The following is a 25,324-nucleotide window of genomic DNA, read 5'->3' as shown; positions in this document are numbered from 1 at the left end:
TTAATATTTTGTCTGACTTAACAGTAAAAGATATTTAGAAGATGAAGAAATCACACTTCTGAGAATACCCTACTGAAGACTAAGATCTATGTAATTTCTTAAACTAAAAGCACTATCTTCAGAGTAACCTGTCCAATGAAATCCCCCTTTGTGACCTCATCAGTCATCATCATGATCAGGTAGTTGACTGGAACTTTAAGTGAATTCTGTGTGAAGACAAATTGCAAGTCCTTGGTTACCAGGTGCCATATACACAGAACTTTGGAAAAACATCAGACTGGGAGTCAGGGACTTGAAGTATAGCTCTAATGCTGTCGTGTGACTGTAGCCAAGTCATTTAATTAATCTGAGTTTAAGTTTTCTTATCAATTCAAATGAAGGGCTTAGACTAGATGATCTTGAGGATCTCTTCAAGATGCCATGATTTTAAGTTTTAGTTTAAAAATTCAACTCAACCCATCAATAATACTTCCCAGTCATTTCCTCACTGTGTGGCCTACATTCTAGGCATCATCCTCATCTCTCTTACCCCACCACTACCTTGGAAGACATCATGGGACGGCAGGTTTTGATAGGTGAGATTATGCCTTATTTTATAGGAAAATTTGGCCTTCATGACACTTCCTGATCAGCTTTCCAGCATGTTGCTGGTCCCCCGCCTCCTTTCCTAGCTCTCTTCTATGTAGAGTCTTTCTTGATATAAACTTCCTCAGGACAGGGTTTGTCTTGTTTGGTCATATTTGTGTCCTCTGCACTTACAAAAGTGGCTGGAATATACTAACTGTTTAGTAAGATAAATACTCATTCTATCTGTCTGTCTATCATAATGATGATGATTAACTTACAAAGTCTTATCTTGACAATTTGGTTTCAACCTCTCTTTTTCTAACTCTACATTTCAGTCACACTAACCTACCTGTTGTTCCCTGTACCTGCTTCTTTCCCCCCTATTTTTGCACCAGTCCCTCATATTTCCAATACTCTCCTCACTTTCACCTCTTGAAATTACTATTTTCCTTCCAGGTCCAATTCAAGTGCTACCTTCTATACGAGGCTTTTCCTAATCTTCCCAGTCATTAATATTCTCCTCTACTATCTACAAAACTACTTTATGTGTGTATATGTTCTTTTGAAAATATTTTATTCATGGTTTTCTTTGCATTAGTCACTTCCAATTAATTACTTTCCCCTACCACCACAGAGCCCTTTCTTGTACCAAATAAATAGTCAATCAAGACAAATCAAAACATTTACCATGTCTGAAAAAATATGTCTCATCCCTTACCTGCCTAGCTCACAATCTCTTTACTGAGAGGCAGGAGACATTATTTCAATATTGGTATTTTTTAAAATTAAAATTTTAAATCAGCAAAAATCTACCTTTTCTTTCTCCTATTTCCCTCCCACCCCCTAACTGAGAAAGAAAGAAATATAGTAGTTTGTAACTTCTGTTACAAAAAATGTTGATGGGGACCCCTTTATTTTCTAATTCTTTGCCACTGCAAAAAGAGCTGGTATAAATATTTTGGTACATTATTGAAGTTTGTTTTGCTTAGGACTAATTCCTCCCTTAATCTACTCTTGTTCCCCCCCTTTCCTTGTTCAATGAAATTATTTCTGCTCTCACTGTGTGTGTGAGTGTGTGTGTGTGTGTGTGTGTGTGTGTGTGTATTTTTACCTCCTTTGACTAAATCAGGTGAGACTGAAATTCAAGTACTGCCCATTCTCTTACCCCTTCCTACTTTTTTTATAGACTTCTTGTATTGACTTTCATATTCTGATTATGTAAAATAAATTTTCCCTATCTTTTCTTTCTTTCCTTCCCCTCCCTGTAGTATATTACTCTTCTCCCTTTCCATTATTCTTTGAAGATCATCAAGATATAACAGAACCACTCACAGGCCCTCTGTCTAATTAGACTTTCTCCATGACGCCTAATGACAAAAGAGCTATGAGTGAACGGACTGAATTATCTCCCTGTATTAGAATGTAAACAGTTCATCTTTCTTTATTCCTTTATGATTGTTTACTCATGCTGTGTTCCCCTTGATTACTTTGTATACACTTCAAAGTTTTATGTAACTCTGGTCTTTTTTTTTAAATCAGGAATACTTGGAATTCCTCTATTTCATTAATGGTCTACCTTTTCTCAGGTAACAATATATTTAGTTTTGCTAGGTAAATTACATTTGGTTATAAGCCTATATTCTTTGCCTTCTGGAATATCACATTACAAACTTTCCATTCCTTTGTACTATGACTACAAAAATCATGTGCGAGCCTTACTATGGCTTCTTGGTACTTTTTGTCTGCTTGAAATAACTTTTCTTTGACCTGAAATCTATGAATTTTAGCTATAATGTTCCTAGGAGTTTTCATTTAAGGGTTCTTTTGGGAGATTATTGGTAGAACCTTTCTATTTCCCCTTTGCCCTCTGGTTCTAAAAGATCTGTGAAGTTTTCATTTAAGATTTTATGAAATATAATGTCTAGACTCTTTTTTTTTAGTCATGGCTTTCAGGTAGTCCAGTGATTCTTAAATTTTTGCTTCTTGATCTGTTTTCCAGGTCAACTGCTTTTGCTTTAACATACCTTACATTTTATTTTCTTTTTACAGTATTTTGACTCTGTTTTAATATTTCTTGTTGTCTCATGGAGTCAACGGTTTCTTTTTGGTCCATTCTAATTTTCAAGGAGTTTGTTGCTTGGTAAGTTTTTGTAACCCTTATGCCCACTATTAATTCTCTTTCCAATTCTTCTGTACTCTCATTTCTTTTCCAAATTTTTTCTTTAGTGCCCTCATTTCATTTATAAAAAGCATCCTAACTCTTTTTTTATATGCTTGCTTTATGTCTTCTTGAAATTCTGGACGAACTTGTTTCCAAGCCATGTTTTCCTTTGAGGCTTTACCTATAGATATTTTACAATCTTCTTCTTGAGGGTGTCTTGAGGATCCTGTTGTCATAATAGCTTTTTATGGGGGGATTAGTTTTTGTCATTTGCTCATTCTTCCAAACTACCTCCTGACTTCAGATTTTGTTAGAGTTGGGCTCTGTAAACTACTGGAGAGAATGTCTGAGCTGGTCCTGTTGCTGCTTTCTTGGGGTATCAAGTATTCTGTTATTCCAGGATCTCAGGGATGATGCAGGCTGGGGATGTGCAAGTTTTGAGCACTCCCAAAACGGTCTGATTCAGGGAAAAGTCTGATTTGTGCCCTGCTGCACAAATCTGCAAGTTCCTGAAGTGAGTTCATGTCTGACTCAAGTGCTGTGGACCTGCCCCATTTCTATGAGACTATTGCATGATTCAGCCAGTATTAACCAGCTGGAAAGTTCTACTGGTCCATAGTAATAAAACTGCATGCTCGCCTTTGCCCTGGCATTCCTACCTTGCTTATTCTGCTGAAGATTTCAGAATGGGCTGGAAACTAGAACGAAGACCCTGCTTCGCCACAGGAATCTGAATCACAGAGATTTCTATCTGTTTTTGAATCTGCTCATTGCTCAATGCACTGGCTCAGGCCTGTGACTGCTCCTTACCCTGGAATGCTACCCCTAGGTTCTGGTGCCCTCCTTACTCAGTCCTGGATTTGTGACCTGGCACTTGTTAGTAAAGGACAGAGCTGCCAGTTTGCACCTATTTCTGAGCCCCAAACAAGTTTAAACCTTGTTGGACTTGGAACTTCATCTTGTCTTGGTGCACTGCCTGTCCCTGTGTTGTGATGCTCCATAGGTCATTTCAAGTCACTGCAGAACTCTTATACCTATTTTTCTAGAAATAAGCTAGAAAAAATGACTGATTTTTTTTGCTTCTCTTTCCTGATCAGGACTTAGTCTGGTGCCTTTTTTATGCCTTTTTCCTTTTTTTTTTTTTTTTAAAGGAGGTGTGACAACATACTCAGTTGTACTTTCTGCTACTCTGTAATTTTGGATCTACCTCCTTTATACATACTTTCTTTACATATTTTGTAGCTTTTTATGTATGTATTTATTTCCCTACAGCAGAATGTACTGTACTTTCCCTTAAGGGAAAAGAGTTTTATTTTTATATGCAAGTACTTAACACAGTGCCTGGCAAACAAGTAAAATGCTTGTTGAATTGAACAAAACTGTGATTTAGGGAGTATAAGTATTATTATTTCCATTTTACAGATAAACAAATTGAGATCTAAAGAAATGATTTATCCAAAATCACACAGCTGATGGTGTCAGAGCAAGAATATGAATTCAACTTTTTTTCCTATATATTGAAATATCTCATTAGTTCTTTTGTGATCACTGAAGATTGTCATTTGCCTTAGGGGAACCCATTACTGGAGGTGTTTTTCCCACTAGATATTTTAAAAAATCTGGACCATGTTATCCTTGTATTAATTTTTTCTCTCTTGTAGAGAAAAAGAATATATAACCTCATACAAAATAGTCCTCTGTACTTTTCTCTGTCCAGGGTTATGTAAATTCAATGTATTGACAAAAAAAATGTCTAAGTCAATTAAGTTTTAAGTTTCTGTTCAATAAGATATTGGGGGTCCAATAAAGCTGTTTTATAATTTAACCAAAAGGATATATTTGTATTAATGGGTGTCTGTATTTTAACTTAAGGACAAAGACTAAGGTTAAACTTCCGACATGCATGACTACCAAAGTCATACCTTCCTACTTGTTGGCATATTTAATAGGCTTACAAATAACCAATGTATTTATTTTCATACCTCTTTCAGGTGAGTTTCTATCTTTCGTAGGTTTATTTTATTTTCAGTGAATTCTGAGTTTGCCTATAACAATTTTTTAAAAATGACATCAGTTGCTAGTACATTGATTATACTGGACGAGTGTGAGAAGAGTCTGTTAAGAGATAATTATACTATAGCAACTACCTGACTTTTCAAGTACTTATCATACCCGAGCATATTTTGTCTCCAGGGCTTTATTCAACTTGTGTAGTTCGTCATTCTCTGAACGAATATCAGCAAGAGAGTTTATTTCTTTTTGTAGCTGTTTAACTTTTGTCTAGAGGAAAATTAAAAAAAAAGGTAGCATAAACATCACGAAGCCTCAACTTCTACCAAAAAAAAAGAGGTTGAAAAGAAAGAGAAAGAAGTTGAAGATGGGAAATCAAACTGAAGGGCTGGGAACATATGGAGAATCCTTGATATTTTCACAAAATTGATGTATTTTTATAATACATGGAAATGACTTAAATTTTTATAGCTTGTCATAAGTTTAACTTGATATAGCTTACATATTCACATTTTAAAATGACATTTTATAGGACATTTCTCTATTTCAACATAATTTGGAAATCTAGAGTAGAGTGATTATAAATGTCAAGGCCTGCAAAATAGACAGAAGCAGGTTATAGATCTGTACTTACTATACCTCATGATATATAGGTATAGGATATCTGAGTAATCTTTAAGTCTTTTTTGCCTATTTTGTTTCTTGATTTTAAAACATATTTTCCTTTATTTCTTGTTTCACATTGAAGTTACCTAATATCAAGGTATATTATTGACTTGATTTAGATCTTATTGAGTTCTTCATATAATGTATTTATTATTCTCTGTAATGGATACTTGTGCATAAGCTACAATTGTTTTTATAGTGCTCTGTATGCTTTCAGTCATCATCACCTCCTAAAGTTGAGATAACAACATAATCACACCATTAAATTATTTTCTTATTGCCTTTGGGAACATTGTGGAACCAACTCTACCCATTTCTTTATTTACCTCTCCAAAGAGCTGACAGTTCATCTTCCATTTACTTGTGAAATGCTTAACATCTTTGGATTTTATTTACAGCAAAATGTCAATAATTACATATATTACTTTTGCCAGTAGCTGTGATGGCAGGCAAAGTGGGATCTTTTGCTGTTTTTGTTCTGGTATAATTAAATGCCTCTGACTGAATCTTGCCTTTATCAACCAAGGGTCTTCACTAGCAGTAAAGTACAGAAACAAGTTTCTTTAACTAGAAACAGTTTATGTATTTGTATTATTAATATGATTAAAGATCCTCCTCATCCAGTAATGGGCCTGCCCATTAAAAGAAGTTTGATCAGCGAAGATTTGTAGGAAGGCCCACATCTTTTGTTAATGAGACACTGGTTCTCAAGGGTTGCAATGCCCTCTGTCTCTAAAAAAGGTATAAATACTCTGAAGGTGAGGTTTTACTATGGGACTTACTGGAAGTGTTCTTTGGCCAGAGGAGGGCTCTGGGAAGCTGCTAAGGGGCACCCCCACCCCTTTTGGAAAACCCAGATGTTGGTGTTTCCCTCTTTGGTAACTACGGTCCACTAGGGCAGCTAGGTGGTGTAGTGGATAGAGCACCAGTGCAGAAATCAGGAAGATCTGAGTTCAAATCTCACCTCACACACTTGCCAATCACTAGCTGTGTGACCTTGGGCAAGTCACTTAACCCCAATTGCCTCATCCTGGGTCATCTCCAGTCATTCTGATGAATATCTGATCACTGGATTCAGATGGCTCTGGAGGAGAAGTGAGGCTGGTGACCTGCACAGCCCTCCCTTACTCAAAACAAAGTCGAGTGCAAGTCATGTCATTACTTCTCTGATGGCATGGTCTTCTTCAGCAATGAAGGACAAATGATAAAAATAAAAAAAATAAAAAAAAACTATGGTCAGACAGTTGTATCTTTCTGTTGATGGTCAGGCAGAGGAAGACATGTCTGTTGATCTTTGATTTCTCTGTATTTTCTGTTATATGTGCTTGGTTTAAGGAATGATACATGTACTTGATTAAAATGATTGTTAACCCTTCAAAAGTTGCCTTTCCTTTTATGAATGCAGATCTAAGAACCTGTGGTAGCAGGCCCCCCCTGTGTTATGTTGGGTGCTTACTGATACAGTAGCATATCAATATGACAGACTTTGGATAAAGGCAATATGTTGAAAGTAATAATTATATTAATTACCTGTGGATAGTCTTTAAAAGTGTGATACTTGGTATCTTCTACTTTCTTTTCTGCTTCTATGCTATTGTGGAAGTAGAAGGGGGCCTTAAAAGATTGAAGTCAATTTTGCATTTTTGTTCTATTTCATGGCTCCATATGGCTAAAAAATAATTACTACCTGGTGGCCAACCGTGCTCATACTTGAGTAGGTTGATTTTCAAATAGGCTAGTTCTTTGACAAAAAGGCTAAACCTAATGTCTTTCGAACTTGGCAGGATCCACCTGAGCTTGTGTTCCACTGGTCTAGCCTGTAAGCAGCTCAGGCTTAATGCCACAATAAAGCATCAGAACTGGACTTTAGTCAAGTGACTGCTTTATCTGAGAAGAGAAATGGAAGATGTTGTCTGCAGCAAATAATACAACATCACCAAAAAATGACTACATCTTCATGTTAACAATGACTAAGAGAGAGACATCCTTGTGACTGACTGTCAAACTAGGGAATGGTTCTTATTGCTATAAATTTGGATCTATTCCATGTATTTGAGAAATGAGACTAACCTGTTTGGGGCTCCCATGAAGAGTTTCTGTAAACAATAACGAACATAAGGGTCTTTTCCCTTTCCCTTTACCTTTCTAGAGATGGATAATGGAGGTATCCTTGAACTTCTGGGGGATAATCTCTTGCTATATAACCTAGTCAGCTTTTGTATGGACCGCCCCCACACACCTTGTAAAATCTCAGCTGGAATAGAATTAGCACCAGATGCTTTGCTATAAAGAAGGAGCCTAATGGCATTCAAAACCTCTTTTTCAGTTGGAAATTCAGCTAGGGAGGGACTGACTACAACCTGAGGTAAACAATCAATGCCTTCAGCATAGATTGATGATGGTCTGCTGAGAACACTATGAAAGTGTTCAGCTCATCTCTCTAGGATCATGTCTTTATCACTAATCAATGTGGCTCCATCAGCACTAAGTAGTTGAGATGCATCACAGGTCTTTGGTCTATAAGTAGCCTTCAGGGCATAATAAAAGTACTTTGAATCCTTAATATCAGCATAAAACTGAATTTCATCTGCCTGGTTATTGAGCCAAGAATCCCACATCTTTAAGCTTTGCTTGTACTTTGCTTTTGACGGAGTTAAAAGCTGCCTTCTTGGAGACAGATGAACTATCCTGTTGGTAAATCTTGTGGAGTTCTCATTTTTCATTTAGCAGCTTCTGGATTTCTCCATCATTTTCATCAAACCAGTCTTGATGTTTGCAAGTATTCTGACCCAGATGAACAAATGCAGTGCTGTACACCAAATCTCTGAAAGCTACCCATTCCTTTTCTGCTCCACTGTTGCCAACTCAACTTTCTCTCCAAGTTAGCAACTAACTGTTCCCATTCAGAGAAGGGCTCTAACCAGTTAACATTAATTCTAGTAGTCATTTTGCCTTGGGGCTGTCACTACTATTGAATGCAAACATATAGCTTAGAGAGGATAAATCTATGATCAGTATAGCACTCTGCACCGCACACTGCCTCTGTTACTCTGACATACTGTCCGTCTCTTCTTACAGTCACATGGTCTATTAAATGCCAATGTTTGCTGCAAGAGTGCATCTACAAAGTTTTATTGTGTTTAGGTAAACAGGAGACAGTGTTGGTGTTGAGAAGGTCATAAGATGCACAAGTCTTCAGTAGTTAATGACTACTGCTATTGCTATTTCTAACTCCATTTCTCTCAAGGACTCCCTGCCATGTCTGGTAGTCTGAGCCTATCCTAGCATTAAAGTCACCCAGAATTATAAACCTGTCGTCTTTGGCACATTGATGATAAGGGTCTCCAGGGCTTCGTTAAAACTTTTTCTTTGATCTCATCAGAGTTCATGGTGGGAGCATATGCACTGATGATAGTGACTTGGTGTTTTCTTGCAAGTTGTTCATTCCATTTGGTAGACATACATGCCTATTGATTAGATTAGTTTTGATAGCAAAACGTATGTCAGCTTCCTGGCACTTCCCTTCACTGTGGCCACTCCAGAAAAGCATGTATCCAGCTCCGACTTGAGTAAGCTGGCCCTTCTTTGCTAGCCTTGTTTCACTCAGGGCTGCTATTTGGATGTCATACCTTCTGAGTTTTCTCACAAGAAAAGCTGTTTTTTTTTTTCAGATCTACTGGGTTTTGTTTTGTCTATTAATTTGTGCACATTCCCAGTGTCAATGATGAGTGGAGTCATCTTTGCAGAAGTTTTTGTAGTTTTTTTATGTTTCAACTGCAGGGTGAAATTCCCCACCTGCTTTGGTAATCAGGTCAAGATTGAATAAGCAGATAATTTTTAGGGCCCTTTTTTTAGCCCCTTCCTCACACCAGGAGATGAGCAATGTGATCCTTAAAAGGTTGCTAAGGCATCCAGGGGGCTGGGAAATCCCACTGCTACTTCCAGTGAGAAGATAACCCTATGGTCTAGGCCGCCTATGTGCAGGGTTGTGACAGCCCCCAGTATATCTGCACCTGTTGCTTCTTCAATTGCCTGTTGTCACAAGACTTTGAGACAGGTAAAAATGTTAAAATGGTATATGAGTGATATCTTTTGACTTGTGTGTGAACTGGATTTAAGTGAGGCAGAGCTGCACAAAGTTGTTGACTTCACTCTTCTTTGCACAGTCATCACAGTCCAGTGTCAGGACAGAGTCAAAATGACTGGTGAGGGCTCAAGATGTAGTGGATGACCTTGGCATCTTCAATGTCTAACAAACTCTAAGTGCTCCACAGCATCTGCTTCCAGCTGCCATCATGGTCGATGGAACAAATAGTTCTCATTCACCCATTCCAAGGGAAGTCTTCACATGCTTGGGATAGATACCCTCCTAACTCACCAACAGCTCTGAGACCCCTGGCTTAGTCCATCTGCTGAAGTAGCTTAGTGGGGTGTGGCCACTGTGCATGCTACAGTTTCTTGGAGCCACAGGTGAAAGGTAGGTGGATCAGGTAGACAGCAAAGGTGGAAAATAACACTGAAAAGGACTGGGCAATCCTCACACCAGACCGACTAGTCTTCACTGAACACACCCTCCACCGAAGTAAATATAAACAAACACTATGCAAAGATATACAAACATTCAACAAGGATACATAGGTACAGCTCTCCAGAACCCAGCTCTGGAGACATATTCGGTTCAATATATCAACAAAAGCCTGGCAGGAACAAACAAACTGTGAAATCTAGAGAGCTACTCTCTCTCCATAACACTGGTTAATATAAAATTTCTCCAAAAGCAGGCCTTAATGCATATAGCTTTTCCCTGTTTTGCAACTAAAGAATATGCTCGAACATTAAATCATGGATACAAAGCAGCCTTATCAGCCCTTCAAGGTCTAAGGCCTGGGCAAAACAAATATGACAAGGCCTTCTTTCTACATATTCCTCCTATTCTCAGTGGAATTTTTAACTACCCTGTCCTGTATCACTGTGTGCTGTTTGCTATTATCTACAAATCATTTACTGTTCCAGCCTCCTTCACTACTAAGGACTCAACTTTGCTGTTACTGAAAAGAAGTGTTGTTTCTCACTATACCAATATATGGCCAAGACCATGGCCACATCCTTTACTTGCACTGGGATTGTGACACAAGAAGTGTATAGTGAAGTGACCCTATGATTACCATGAGTTGATGAGTTCTGTACTACATAACATGGAAATCATTATTATTAATCTTCTATCATCAGCTTATTTCCTGGGCCGTGACAGAGAGGGACAGAAGAGCAAAGCGACTGTTGACATATATTCAGTAAAGTTCTTCATGACCAGAACATTAACAGTGACACATACCTGCTCCTTCTATGATGAAATGAGTAAGCTAATCAATTGATACTTTTCTTATCTCATGTCTAATAAAATCCTACCTTCTATGTACTAATACCTGTAATTCAGAGGACAGATCCTGAGCCCAATTTTTATCAGCAAGAAAAGTACAACTCCCACATTTCAACTCTTGCCACCTCAGTACCTGACATCAAATGTGAAAAAGTGGTAGTGGCCACTGGAAAGAATGGCTAGATGTGACTAAATATACTAAAATCTGTGATCTCACTGATTTAGAAGTTCTCTCCAACAATCCAGATTGCAACCTGTCAATGACTATCTATCCTATGTGTTTCTAGTTCATCGTCTCCCAAAGGTTCCGCACAGCTGACATGCTAGGTCTTCCTTGCTTTCTCCTGAAATTACTAGGGTAGCAGTATAGCACCGTGGTTCCACTTATCGTTCTTGCTCTTGCTACACGTCCAAACCATCTACTCCTATTACCTGATTATTTTATATTTGTTAGATTTGTCCAAATCTGAAAGAAATAGCAAAGTCTCTAGTTAATACCATGTTTACTATGCCATCTTGTAATTAAATTAATTTTTCCTTTACGAATTAAGAGGCTATGGCATTGGGAGCACATATGCTTCACATATTTGCTTGTTGTCTTCTTGTTCCTCTCAGAATAAAGTAATTTCCTTGTTATCTTTATTTTGTGAATTTTTGTTTTTGCTTTGTCTAATAGCATGATTACAACTGTTTTTTTGATACACCTGAAGCATGTAAATTTTGTTGCAGCATCTCATTTTTACTGTGTATATCTTTACTTTTTTAGGTAAGTTTCTTGAAAGCAAGAGATTATAAAGTATTGTTCTCTTATTCAACCTGCCATTTTCATTTTATTGGTTTAATCCATTCACATATAAAAAGCTATGAGCTAGGTGTATATTTCCTCCAATTTTCTCTAATTAAGGCAACCCTATTCTTCCTCTCACTCTCAAGCCCCATTTCCTTGTGTTTGTCATCTTTTCCTCTAGTTTTGGGGGTTTGTTTAACTTAGTTATTTCTTTTTTTCCTGTCTTTTATTTAGTTATCTACTCCTTTTTTTCTCAGTTAAGCAGTTAATTAAAAGCTTTACTCTCTTCTCTACTTCAACTTTTTTTAGTTTTTTTTCCTTACAGCACTTTTTTTCTAACAAAGTCCACTATCCTCATTCTCTTCCTTAATTTTCTTTCCCTTCTGTTACCTTTTATTCTTCTGTCATGGTTCTTCTACTTACCTACTTCCAGCTTTAGTGTTTGTGTTCTTCACAGAAGCAAAGCTTCTAAAGTACCTATTTTTAGTTACTTTTTCTAAACAATTTCTGTTATTACCTCATAGATCTTGTCACCTTTCTCATATGTCATTCTGTCCAATTCTTAGAAGTATAAGTTTCTGTGATAGAATATACGTATGGCCTCGTGGCAGAAATTTCCTTATGTCCTTAATTACATGGTCCATATCAACCCTCTCTCTGCTCTCCCATGATCATACTACTTCCCATTTGCCATGAAATCTCTGTCTCACTCTTCTGGATGCTAGTTGTCCCAGGACCACTGATTCTTCTTCTCCTGAAGTAGGATATCATCACTGGAGGCATAACACTCTCTCAAAGGTAATCTCTTGAGAGCCATATCCCTGTAGATATATATTGTAATGCTCCTGTCTCCTATTACAAAATATCTCTCCCTTCATTTAAGTGCTCTTATATGGGACTAACTCCCAACAGAGAACTGAGGTTTTACTCTTTCTTTCCCCCTCATTTCAATCCTTCTTTTTACCAGTTCATCTATTCTATGATAGACCCCTTTCTTGACCATTTTTTAAGAGACTGTAGGTGTTCTTTTCCTTTCACTATTTACCAAAGACATGCTAAGGATATATCATTCATTCCTCTCAATCTTCTCTCCTCCCCTTTCCCTTTTATGGGCTCTTCCATTTTGTTGTTTATTCCCACAAAAAACAGATTCAAGACTATATGTGTTCCCAAGAGAAGGCAATTGGTTAAGATATTAGTCTATAATGTTTCAAGAGTATTCTTGCACCATTCTCCTATTGTTCCCCTTTCACCTTTAACCCTTTGGGTACTTTTAGAAAGAAATCTCTAATTGATACCTTTGTTGTTATTTTTGTGGTGTTTTTAACTCTATAGGTGTCTTTCTCTTTGTTTTTTTACTTTTGCTTTTAATAGTTTCTAGAGATAGGGCATTGCCCAATTGGAACTGACCACTTGGGTACCCAGTGGGGCAGCTCCTACTAGTCATAGATTGTTGTTTGTCCTTTGTTCTACAAGAGGACCAATGACATCAGGAAGGTCAGGTGATATCTTGACTTGCAACTGAATTGGATTTCAGGGAGGCAGGGCTGAGGGTCTTCCCTTCTCAGATCGATTTTTTTTTTTGACTAGGCAAAAGAGATCATTCTTTGCCTCATTTCTTACCTAGTCTTAATTACTGAATAAACATTGCCTCAGACAAACTGAGACCTGGGAAAGACTTTAGCTTAAAAAGGCCACGGTGTCCCACGGCATCCGGGGCCATCTCTAACCGTTCTGATCTATATCTTGCCAGTGAACCTAGATGGGTTCAGAGGAGAGAGTGAGGCTGGTGACTTTATACAACCCTGCCTCACTTAAATCCAATTCACTTGCAAGTCAAGAGAGCACCCTGCTTATGCACCCTCCTTTTCAAGAATGAAGGACAAACAACAAAGCAGATGGGGTAATTTATTTTGTTACTTGTTTTCTTGGTAGCTATATTTATTCACCTTTTTGTGATTTGTTGTCCGGGGCATTTACAAATTGAATAATTTACCCTTGTCTGTTTTCTTTTTTTTTTTTTGTAGGAATGCTTCAAATGCTTCTGTTTTATTGAACATCTGTTGTTTTTCATTCATGATTAAGTACAATTTGATAGGTTATTCAATGCTGGATTGCATCAAGCTCTTTTGCATTTTGGAACATATTCTATAGGTTTTGGTGGGTGCAGAATAATCCCATGCTATTTAAATTTCCTTCTGTTTGTATTTGAATGTCTGGTTGCTTGCAGAATTTGTTGTATTGAAATTGTTAAATTTAATCAATATGTGCCTTGCAGTTTTAAGCATGAGTTGTTTTTTTTTCTAGAGATGGTCTACAGCTTCTTTTGACTGAGACTTGTTTTCCCTATAGTTCTAGAAAGTTTTCTTGTTTTACCTCTGGTGTTAAAAATTTTTGACTTGTCATGTTACATGAGGACTATGATTCTTATTTTGTCTCTGCACATCTTGTCTTTGAGTTCGACGTGTTTGGCTTAAATAGAGAATATGTTCTTTTATTTTTTCAGTGTTCTACAATCACTTCCATATATCTTAGATTTTTTCCCCTCCCTCCCCTTCCCTCCCCCTTACCTCATGACTCCCTCCCTGAGATGGCATACATAGATTCTACACATACATTCCCATTAAATACATTTTCACCTTAGTCATGTTGCATAGAAGAACTAAAATGAATGGGAGAAATCATAAAACAAACCAAAACATAATACAAAAGAAAAAGATCTGCTTCATTCTGTGATGGAATTCCATTGTTCTTTCTCTGGATGTGGAGAACATTTTGCCTTAAGAGAATATGTTCTTTTAACAATGCAAATTGCTTCTCTCCTCCCAGATCATCCTTCACTAAAATACAATTGTATTAACAATCAGGTTTGCTTTCTTTCATTTCTCTGGAAAAACTCATTGCCATGGATTCAAGTATTTCTACTTTGCTATTATTTTTGTTATGCAGGTTTAATTCCTAACATCTGTTCCCTTTTAAATTCTGCTTTCAAGATTTTTATTTTTTTCTTGAACCATCTGGTAACATCCTGCTATGATTCCATATTCTTTTGGGAATCCACAGGGTCCTCTGCCCAATCAGGTTTCTTTGTTTTTGCAAATTTTATTTAGAAATGTTTATGTTTGTATAAATGTTTAAATATGTTTCTGTTGATTTATCTGATTGAATTCTATAACTGATTTGTTTTTCTCCCAAGATCTTTGATAATTTCAGTCCTTTTTCCTGATATTCTTCTATTACTCATTTTCTGTTTCTTTCCCTTTTGACTATGAATTCCTCCAGTGGCAAGAATAAATAGCTGGCTCAACTCACATTGGGAAAGTCACCTTTTTATTTTTAACCAGCCCCAGTCCCTGACTCAAGTGACTTTTGGGGAAGCACCAAAACTGATCTCTGCTGGATGCCAGTCCCCTTTCCTTCAGGCCTGGTATGGCCCCACATACATGCCTGCATCCTATCCCAGTTTCCTGTATTCTTTAGTTCTCTGGTTGAGCACTGCTCCAAGGAGCTACTGCCCCAGGCAGAGCGTACTTCCACTTTCCTATACTTCCCCTTCTTTCATGAGAGGATGGACAGAGTTGAGGTTTGTTACTAGTTGTCACTGAATGGTGGGGCAGGGGCAAACTGTACTGACAGCTGATAGTAGCAGCAAGAAAACTGCCGAATGGATTCCAGAGCAGAAGTTGGTGGGATAGGTTGTGTCACACTCCCAGACTGTGGGGGTGAGTGAAGGCAAGGCATAGTGAAGTGAGCCTTCTGGGGATCAGCCTTCTCTGATTTAACCAGGTTGTTACATTGTTGGGCTTCCTAGTGTTTTAGCTACTAAGAACGCTATAATTGCTTTGTCTTGTACGCTTAATTTCTGATTGAAGAGTTTTGAAAGCTTGTGAAGGCTAGACAAAATACATAGTCCTTCATCCAGAAATGGACTTCTGGTAATAGTACCTCATGCCTGCTGATGAGCTTGTGCTGACTGGATCAATCTGCATAATATTACAGAGCACCTACAAGATTCTCTGCAATTCAGAGAATGCATCATTACTTCATAGCTACTAAAGAGATCTAACTAACAATCCACATATGAAAACCAAAATGGATTAGGAATGTCAGTTGTCTAGGTAATGATATGAAGTTCGATAAACAGTCCACTAAACCATCCTTCAGTATATAAATACCTTAGGTACTACTGATGGACAATGAGCTAGGCCTAGAAGACACTAGGAGGAAGAGAACGGTATCAATTGCATTGGGGAAACTATGTAATGTTTTCAACAATCAGAAACTTTTTTCCCCCAGAAGCTTTTTAATGACATAAACACCCTTCTTTAAACATCATTATCCTTCCATTGATGCTATATGGTTACAGATCATGAAAAACCCCAATTTTAAAAGAGAAAAATTGCCAGTGAGACAAGGGCAAACTTGACTATTCTTTTTCCAATGTATTGTTTTTGTGGTCTTTAAAGTGAAAAGAAACAAAAGAGTGGCTAACTCTATTAGACCAAGGGCAGTAAAAAATTTTTAGTTTACCTAATTTCTCAAAATGTCTCATGGCATATAAACAAATAATAAACAAGCCCTTTATCATTGAGGAAATACAAAAAAGCCTATAGTAATATAAATAATCTTTCTCCAAATTATCTTTTTCCTCAATTCAGACTGTAAATTTGAATTAGACCCATATAATGGAAATCAGAGCAACAGCTACTGATATGACTGTGGGTATGAAAAACATATTCTTAAACTCTAACAATTTCAAAGTGCTAATTTTTCCTTTTCAACCCCTTTACTTGAACTCCTAAAAAAATAATAATTAATTCTGATGAATTCTATATTATTCATTTCCAATTCAATACTAAAAGGTTTCTTTTATAATATGTGTAGTATTCCACTTACAATAGCACTCAAAATTATTACTTTTTTAAGGATTCTACACATGGATTTTCCTTTAATATTTCCTCTAATTGGTCAGTTATCTTTTATATTTAAAAAAGTCTGTTTCCAATCGGAAGCAGACCATTTTCTCTTGTGTCATGCTTTGTTTTGGTCTGGTTTTTCTCACGGTTTCTACCATTCATTTTAATTCTTCTACACAACATGACTAATATGATAACGTGTCTAATAAGAATGTATGCGTAGAACCCATATAAAACTGCATGCCATTTCGGGGAGAGAAAGTGAGAATATTTAAAATTTATGGAAGTGATTATTGAAAACTGAAAACAAATAAATTAATTTTAAAAAAACAGTCTTGCAAATGACTTCCATAATAGTAGTGTTGTGTAAGACTACTATTATGGAAGTCATTTGCAGAACTACACAGATTTGGTCTATATTGAATTGCTTGCCTTCCAAAGGGAAGGGGTGGGGAGGGAGGGAGGAAAAGAAGTTGCAACTCAAAGTTTTAGGAACAACTGTCGAGTACTGTTCTTGCTACTAGGAAATAAGAAATACAGGTAAAGGGGTAGAGGATGGAAACAAGGGCAGAGAGGGATGATAGAAGAGAGGGCAGATTGGCAGATAGGGGCAATCAGAACACTCGGTGTTTTGGGGTGGGGGGAGGGGACAAAAGGGGAGAAAATTTGGAACCCAAAATTTTGTGAAAATGAATGTTAAAAGTTAAAGAAAGAAAGAAAGAAATTAAAAAAAAAACAGTCTGTTTCTCAAAGTTCTGAGTATTCTCAGACCACATTTCTTGACACTGGTAAAATCAATAAATTAAAAAATTAATCACATTCTAATGAATATTTTGTACTATTTTATTATTTCAAAATTTTTCTTTTACAAATGTGCCTGGCTAATAAGTGGCATGTAATTTATATTAAATTAATGGACAGATTAATAGATGTATATTCTGAATGAGATAACTTATTTGTAAAATAGCTTGTCTTTAAAGCTACCCACTTTTTAATTTTACAAAAATTATTTAGTATTATTCCCAATTACTTGCAAAAACAATTTTTAACATGTTTTTAAAATTCTGAGTTCCAAATTTTCTCCCCTTCCCCTCTCACTGAGAAAGCAAGCAACTTAACATAGATAGTACCTGTATAGTCATGCAAAATATATTTCCATATTGGTCATGTTGTGAAAGAAAATATAGACCAAAAAACCCAAGAAAAATAAAAGTATGCTTCGATCTCTATTCAGATTCTACAGATTCTTTCTCTGGGGATGAATACCATTTTTCATCTTAAGTTTTTCTGAGTTATCTTGGATCACTAAGAATAACCAGGTCATTCACAGTTGATCATCTTACAATATTGCTGTTTCTTTGTACAATGTTCTGCTTTGATTCATTTCAGTTTGCATCAGTTCATGTAAGTCTTTCCAGGTTTTTCTGAGAGTATCCTGCTCATCATTCTTATAGCAAATTATATACCACAACTTGTTTGTCATTCCTCAATTGATTGGCATCCCTTCAATTTTCAATTCTTTGCCACCAGAAAAGAGCTGCTATAGATATTTTTGTACAAATAAGTCCTTTTCATTTTTGTTTTCTATCTCTTTTGGGATATAGAACTATTAGTGGTATTGCTGAATCAAAGGGTATGCATGGTTTTATAGCCCTTTGGGAACAGTTCCACATTGCTGTATGTAATGGTGGAACCAGTTTACAACTTTCACCAACAACGCATTAATATCTCAATTTTCCCACATGTCCTTCCAACATTTGTCATTTTTCTTTTCTGTCGTATTAGCCAATCAGATAGGTGTGGGATGATACCTCAGAATAAAATACCCGCTTTAAAGAGTAGTTATGAGGAAATAATTTTCTAAATCTTAAAATGCTACATAAATGTGAGCTATTATCATTATTCTTCCCCTTGACTTGCCTATTTCTCTTAAAGGTTCTGTTATCCTTCCAGTAATCAAGCTTCACAACTTAGGTGTTCTTGACTATTCACTCTCACTCATCCTAGGCCAATCAATTCCAAGACTCATCAATCCTTCCTTTACAACATTTCTGGCATCTATTCCCTCTCCTCCATCATATCACAACCACTCTAGTTTAGATCCTCATCACCTCTCTCAAACTTTTATAATGACCTAATTGGTCTCCCTAATTCCATAACATCTTCCATAAAGCTGCCAAATTGACATTTCTAAGCTACAGATCTGACGATGTTAGTCCTCTTTTTTTCCAGTTCTCTTTTCAAGAATGCCTCTGGCACTTGAAGTTCTGCTTCATCTGACTTCAATTTATCCTTTCAGGATAATTACATATTACTCATCCTCATATACTTCAAGTTCCATTCAAATTTGTCTACCTAGGTTTCCCTGTACCAAGAGATTCTATCGCTTAATTCCATGATGTTCTTCTTCTTTAGCTTTGACTGCGGGAATCATTAGCTCCTTTCAAGACTCCGTACAATTCCCTGTCCTTCAGGAGGCCTTTCCTAATTCCCCCAGTTGTTGGTGCCCGTTTTCCCTGAAACTACTATGTGAAAATATACACCACATACAACAGCAGAATGTAATTCCTTAAGGGCATGGTTGCTTTTGCTTTTATATTTGTATTCTCAGCACCTGCATAATGTCTGGTATATAAGAAACCTGTAATAAATGCTTGTTTATAATAAGTGAATGAAGGCCAAGTTCACTCCATTCATACTAGATTCATAATTCCCTGGGCTATTTTTATTAGGAAAAGTAATGTATTAAATTAAAAAAAAAATCAAGCAAAGAACAAGAGGTGCTCTATATTTTCTGAGAAAATTACTGCAAAACTGCATTTACAGTGGATTTCATTAGCTTGTGTATAGAGAAAAAATATTTATGGAAACAAGCAAAGTTTGACAAATCTTATACCTGGAGCTTCCCTTTCTGATAGGCCAGTTTATTCTTACTATCAGTAATTTCTCCCAGGACCTTTTCCACTTGCTGCTGGGTATGCTGGTAAAATAAGCAAAGACATGTATATTTAAGCCCAGAAAGTTGAAAATACATATTAATAGTTTAAAAAACATAGAAAAGAGACCTCTACATGCAAAAAAAGAAATCTCTCATCACCCCTAAAGTGATAAAACCAAAAGCTGGCTAAATTATTTATTGCTGCCTCTTTAATTTCCCCTAAACCACTATCCACAGGGGAATACACTCTGCATCCAGGGCAGCTAAGTGGTGCAGTGGATAGAGCACCAGTGCAGGAGTCAGGAGGACCTGAGTTCAAATCTCACCTTAGACACTTAACACTCACTAGCTGTGTGACCTTAGGCAAGTCACTTAACCCCAACTGCCTCATCCTGGGCCATCTCCAGTCATCCTGATGAATATCTGGTCACTGGATTCAGATGGCTCTGGAGGAGAAGTGAGGCTGGTGACCTGCACAGCCCTCCCTCACTCAAAACAAAGTCAAGTGCAAGTCATGTCATTATTTCTCTGATGGCATGGTCTTCTGTGGCAATGAAGGACAAACACACACACACTCTGCATCCAAAAAGATTACTAGAGGAGGTAGTCCTGAGAGTCATAAATGTACTGTTCTTGAACACATCAATTTCTTTTTCATAGTAGACACCAAACTCAAAGGTTTGTGCACTGTTTTTATTATGTTGGAAGCAGTATTTGCATATAATTCACAAAATATCATAAAACAATGCTATGCTATGTCCCTGAGATCACAGGGACATGTATATCATGCCAGCTTGTCTTGATGTTAGAGACATTTCACTTTCTATAATGAGGAAAAAATAGAGAAATCTTTTAAGACAAGGAAGTTATGATGGAAATTCAAATTAAAATTTTTATAGCTTCATCAGAATACCCCAAATAGGGAACTGGTCTGGGAAACTAAACTATTGGAGTATTTTAGAATATATGTTTATTTTGTTTTAAAATCAACAAGACATTTTTGACACCACAGATACTACCCTAAAACACCTGACACACTCCATAAAATATACTCTCTGTAAAGAGTAAAGCAAAACTACATAATAAAGTGAATGTTACTGAAAGTATGAAAAATAAAAATAAGTAAACTAAAAAAAAGGTAAGTGTATGCCATTTTTTCCACATAGGAGAAACTGTAGTACAAAGAAATGAAAGTTGGTTTTGTACTTAGAGGACCTTATTACATTCAATCCTGGCTCTGATTTTCTGTTCCATGATTTTGGGCAAGTCACCTCTCTGGATTTAATTTTCTTGGTCTCTAAAATGAAAGGATCACACTAGATTGCCTTTAAGGTCCCTTCTAGCTCTGAACTGGTGATACTTTGATCTACTTTTGTAGTTGATTATAGAAGAATGAATAATTTAACTCACATAAATATCTCCTGATTTCATGCATTTTCACTGGCTATGCCCCATTCCTTATCTCTACCCCTTCATTTCCCTTAATTACTTCAAGTCTCAGTTAAAATCCCACATCTACAAGAAGTCTCCCCAGTTCCCATCAACATTAGTGCCTTTCTTCTAAGATTATCTCCAATTTTGTTGTTTATCAGTCGTATCTGACTCTTCATGACCCCATTTGGGCTTTTCTTGGCAAAGACATGACTGAACAACAAAAAATATACAATATCCCCTGATCTACCAATCTAGTAAATTTGTCAGAAAAAGAAATAAAGGCTAGTTTGACTTGTTTTGATTAAACCATGATGGCTCTTTGGAAACAGTGAATCCTTTTGAGAATATATTTTATTATTTTACCAAGAAGAGAAAAGTCAGACTCATCGGCCTGGAGTTGGTAGATCCTATCTGAAAATCTGGACACTTGCCCATATCTAATCTTAAAGCACCTTTATCATTTTCCACAGTTTTTCAAAGATTATTGGCAGTAGTTCAATAATTACGTACGTCAGGTCTTTTGGAATCTAACGATTTAAATCATCTGGGTCAGATAACCTGAAGTCGTCAAGTACAGTGAGTTACTCTCTTACTATCTCTCTCCCCATTGACCTTGGGTCTCTACTGGCTGCTACCTATTTTTGTTTGTTTGTTCCATTTCTTCTAGCATGAAGATCACTTTTCCTGGCTAATTAAATAGAAGATTCCTTGTATATGAAGTCAAAAGTAGGTTGTGACTGCTTCATAAAAAGTCATGTAATTCTTTTAAAAAACTTGCCTTTGCTATGAAAATAAAAATATTTTCAGATACTGAACTAGTCACATAAGAAAGCACTACTTTAGTAGCCTTAGAAATCACACTTCAAATCTAGTATTTGACAAAACATGACCATATGTCACAAATGACCTTAAGTGGAGATTTACTCTACCATTTACCTTATACTAAAAGGTATTTCATGTAATTTTTTTTGTCGAAATTTCTACCAGCATCTCTCTCTCTTCCTTTCCACAGAGGTCTATCCTATATGGCAATATTTTTAATGCAGAAAAGAGGAAAAAATCAGCAAAACATCAACACATATCTGAAAACATATTCAGTGTTCCACATTTGTGCACTTCTCACTTCTGTAAGAGTAGGGTAAGAGTGTCTTTTCATATCTCTCCTTTGGGGTCAGTTAATAATTCATAGATTTAACACTTCTGCTTCTAACATTTAGATGGGGAAAATTATATGTAGAAAAAATAACTTCATTCAAAACTGAACAAAATGGAGACAGAGAGGAAAAAAATACCAAAGTAAATACGATAGAAATAATTTTTGCTTTTTTTCCAGATTGTGGGTTATTTATTATCATTACTTCTTACATTGATTCAGATAACTGAGAGTTGGCTATAGAGCTAATCTAAATCTTAATTTCTTTCTACGTTTCAATTATTTTTATGTTATGAGGATCCGCTGCTGTATTTAGTTTTCTAACTGACTTTCAGTAAAAGCAGAAAAAAAAATCCACTTCATAAAGCATAGATTATACTAGTCTTTTACTACATACCTCATGGTTTTCAGAAGTTACTTTTTGGTGTTCCATTGTTGTCATTCTATCTATCAACTGCCTATTCTCCTTCTCCAGGGCCTGTAGGGTGCCAGTTAAGGCACTTATTTCTTGCTTTAAAAACAAAAGGGAAACAAAGTAGTCATTCCAGAGCTAAAACACTATCTCCTTTTTCTTATTCCAAGTCTTAGTGAAAATGGAACTCATTTAATGTACTTGATGACTTATCCCTAATTTTGAAGGTCTGAATAGCCAATCTGGAGAGACACAGCAAAAGGTGTTACAAATAGTAAGTAAGCACTTAATACATATTTGCTCAAGCTAAATTTAAGTATAATTGTAGCACATGTCCAAATTACAGAATGTAACCAAATTGTAGAAATTATAGCTGGAGTATAACTTGTCAGAGTTCATTTGTCTTAGATTGTTTTGTCATGTGAATTAAGGACAGAACTCCATGAATGGTATGATGCAATTTGTCTCTAGGTTAGAATGTGGTCTACTGATACTCATCAAGTACAGAAACTATGAACAGATGAACAACAATTCACTTGTGGCCTCATTTGGCTCCACTGTCTCACAGGGCAGCAATCCAGGGAGTAGCTGGTAGAAGAAGCAGGATATGCCCTTTAGCTAAAGGCAGAGAGACATAGGCCCAAGTTTATACAGGGTTTTCAAAGAGTCTGGTGTGGTCAAGTGGCAGGTGGAGTAACAGGGTCAGGGAACATGGACTAGTAGCAATAAAGTTTTGGGGGGGCTAATTTGTAAAAATTAACCTGGAAGCCCTATTCAGAATAAAGAAGGTGTAACCACAACTAATTCTGCATCAGTAAACTTTCCAGAGAGTTGTAGCAGTCAGTTTAAAACCAAAACTTCATGCAGTTTAAACTTTAAGTATGCCAGAGATGTGTGACAGAAGAAAGGTCTGGGAGAGTGAGGCCACAGCCTCCTCTGGCTATTCAGTTTTCAGAACAGATCAAAGATGATTTAATGGATGTTTTGTATACCAAGTAGGTGATTAATAAATGCCTTTTGACTGAATGAAAACTGGTCAAGGTAAAGTTCTTTGAAAATGTGCTATGTTGTTAAAAGTAAGCTTAAAAAGTTTTTAGCTTAACCTCTGTTAAGGAGCCCTATAGGCAAAACCATAATTCTATGCTGATACAGTGCATTCACAGAGGCAGTCTTTGATGCTGCTACATCTACCATTTGGCATTCTATGTTCTAATACCAAAAAGAGTTGACAGTGTTTAGAAAGAAGTTCGTAGTTAATAATAGTCACCATCTTAAATTTTGATAGCTTAACTGGGATTGTATAGAGTTTGGCAAATTTTTGTCACAAGCTTCAGGGGCAGGGCCTTTTCTCTTCTCAAACTAGATATTTGAAAGTAAGACAACCATGTCATGGGGAGGTAAATATGCTTATCCAAATTTAATAAGCTATTAAAGGTACCATTTCATACCCAACATAAATAAAAAGCAACAAAAAGTGACAAACTCAGTGTCATGATTGTAAACAAATGGATATTTTTTTTTTTACTCCTAATGGAATTATAAATTGGCAAATTTTTTATGGAAGGCAATCTATCAGGAGACACAAAATACAAAAGTACTCTTGGACCTGATAATCATATTTTAGGAACATATTCTTAAAGTGATGTTATCAATGGAAAAAGATTATTTGCTAAAATGTATATGACAGCAATATCTATAGTTGCAAAGAACTGGAAGCAATCCAAGGTGGTAAATGGTTGAAAAAACTGTGTGATACCAATTTAGTAGAATTCTACAGTATCATTAAAAAAAAAGTATGACAAATAAAAAATTTAGAAAAACTTATATGAAGTAATTGAATTAAAGGAAGAACTATAGTATATAAACAAATTACAAGAAAACAAAAATATCTATATAGATATATTAACATAGAAAATGGGAGAATATGCAGAGGGAGTAATTAATAACTTGCTATGGACATACTACATATAACACTGATTTTTTTCTCTTTTTTTTTTAAATTTAATTAATCTATTTGTTTTCAACAATAATGTCCATAAGTCTTAAATTTTCTCCCCCTCTCTCAACTCCCTCCCCGAGATGGCATGCAATCTTATATGGATTCTACACATACATTCTTATTAAACACATTTTCACATTAGTCATGTTGCATAGAAGAATTAAAACAAATGGGAGAAATCATGAGAAAAGAACAAAACAAAACATAATGCAAGAGAAAAAAGTCTGCTTCATTCTGCATTCCAATTCCATAGCTCTTTCTCTGGATGTGGATGGCATTTTGCCTCAAGAGTCCTTTGCATTGCTATGAAGGGTTTAGTCTATCAGAAACAATACTCACATACTGTGACTGTTACTGTGTATAATGTTTTCCCGGTTGTGCTCATTTCACTCAACATAAGTTCATAAAAATCTTTCCAAGTTTTTCTGAAGTCCAACTGTTTGTCATTTCTTATAGCATAATAGTATTACATTACGTTCATATACTGTTCAGCCATTCCCCAATGGATGTGCATTTCCTTGATCTCCAGTTCTTGACCACCACAAAAAGAGCTGCTATAATATTTTTGTACATGGGGGACCTTTTCCCATTTTTATGATCTCTTTGGGATACAGCCCTAGAAGCTATATTGCTGGGTCAAAGGGTATGCGCACTTTTGTAGCCCTTTGGGCATTGTATAACGTTGATTTTTAAGTGTAAATTGTTGTAAATGTACACTTAAATGGTTTTGTAGTTGCTTAATGTTAAATGGATAATTTTATATAAATATACACATACATAAATACATAATGCATATACATACACATACATACACATTTGTAGATAGATAATCATCCAGAAGAAAAATTTTAAGTCCAGTGGTAAATGGGTCCCAACCTGGTTCACAAACCATCAGCATTTTTGA

General features: G+C 36.2%; 1 protein-coding gene and 1 long non-coding RNA gene across 21 annotated transcripts in view; one reads left to right on the top strand and one right to left on the bottom strand.

The window, feature by feature from the left end:
- CCDC150 (coiled-coil domain containing 150) overlaps nt 1–25,324 on the bottom strand; it is a 150,476-nt gene that overhangs the window by 67,513 nt on the left and 57,639 nt on the right. For all 20 annotated transcript variants that reach the window (XM_072612744.1, XM_072612747.1, XM_072612740.1 and 17 more), the window contains 3 exons: nt 22,407–22,520; nt 19,381–19,464; nt 4,901–5,008 (listed from right to left, as the gene is read on the bottom strand). In XM_072612744.1, coding sequence (XP_072468845.1) covers nt 4,901–5,008; nt 19,381–19,464; nt 22,407–22,520 — 306 coding nt within the window. The remainder of the gene's footprint in view (nt 1–4,900; nt 5,009–19,380; nt 19,465–22,406; nt 22,521–25,324) is intronic.
- LOC140506036 (uncharacterized) overlaps nt 235–25,324 on the top strand; it is a 33,200-nt gene continuing 8,110 nt past the window's right edge. Inside the window, exons 1-2 of the long non-coding RNA XR_011967742.1 lie at nt 235–575; nt 10,634–10,759. This is a non-coding gene — a long non-coding RNA (uncharacterized lncRNA). The remainder of the gene's footprint in view (nt 576–10,633; nt 10,760–25,324) is intronic.

Source organism: Notamacropus eugenii, chromosome 5, assembly GCF_028372415.1.
Source record: "Notamacropus eugenii isolate mMacEug1 chromosome 5, mMacEug1.pri_v2, whole genome shotgun sequence".
In the NCBI taxonomy this organism is placed as follows: Eukaryota; Metazoa; Chordata; class Mammalia; order Diprotodontia; family Macropodidae; genus Notamacropus; species Notamacropus eugenii.
The sequence above is the reverse complement of the archived record's forward strand: the minus strand, read 5'-3'. Positions and strand labels throughout refer to the sequence as shown.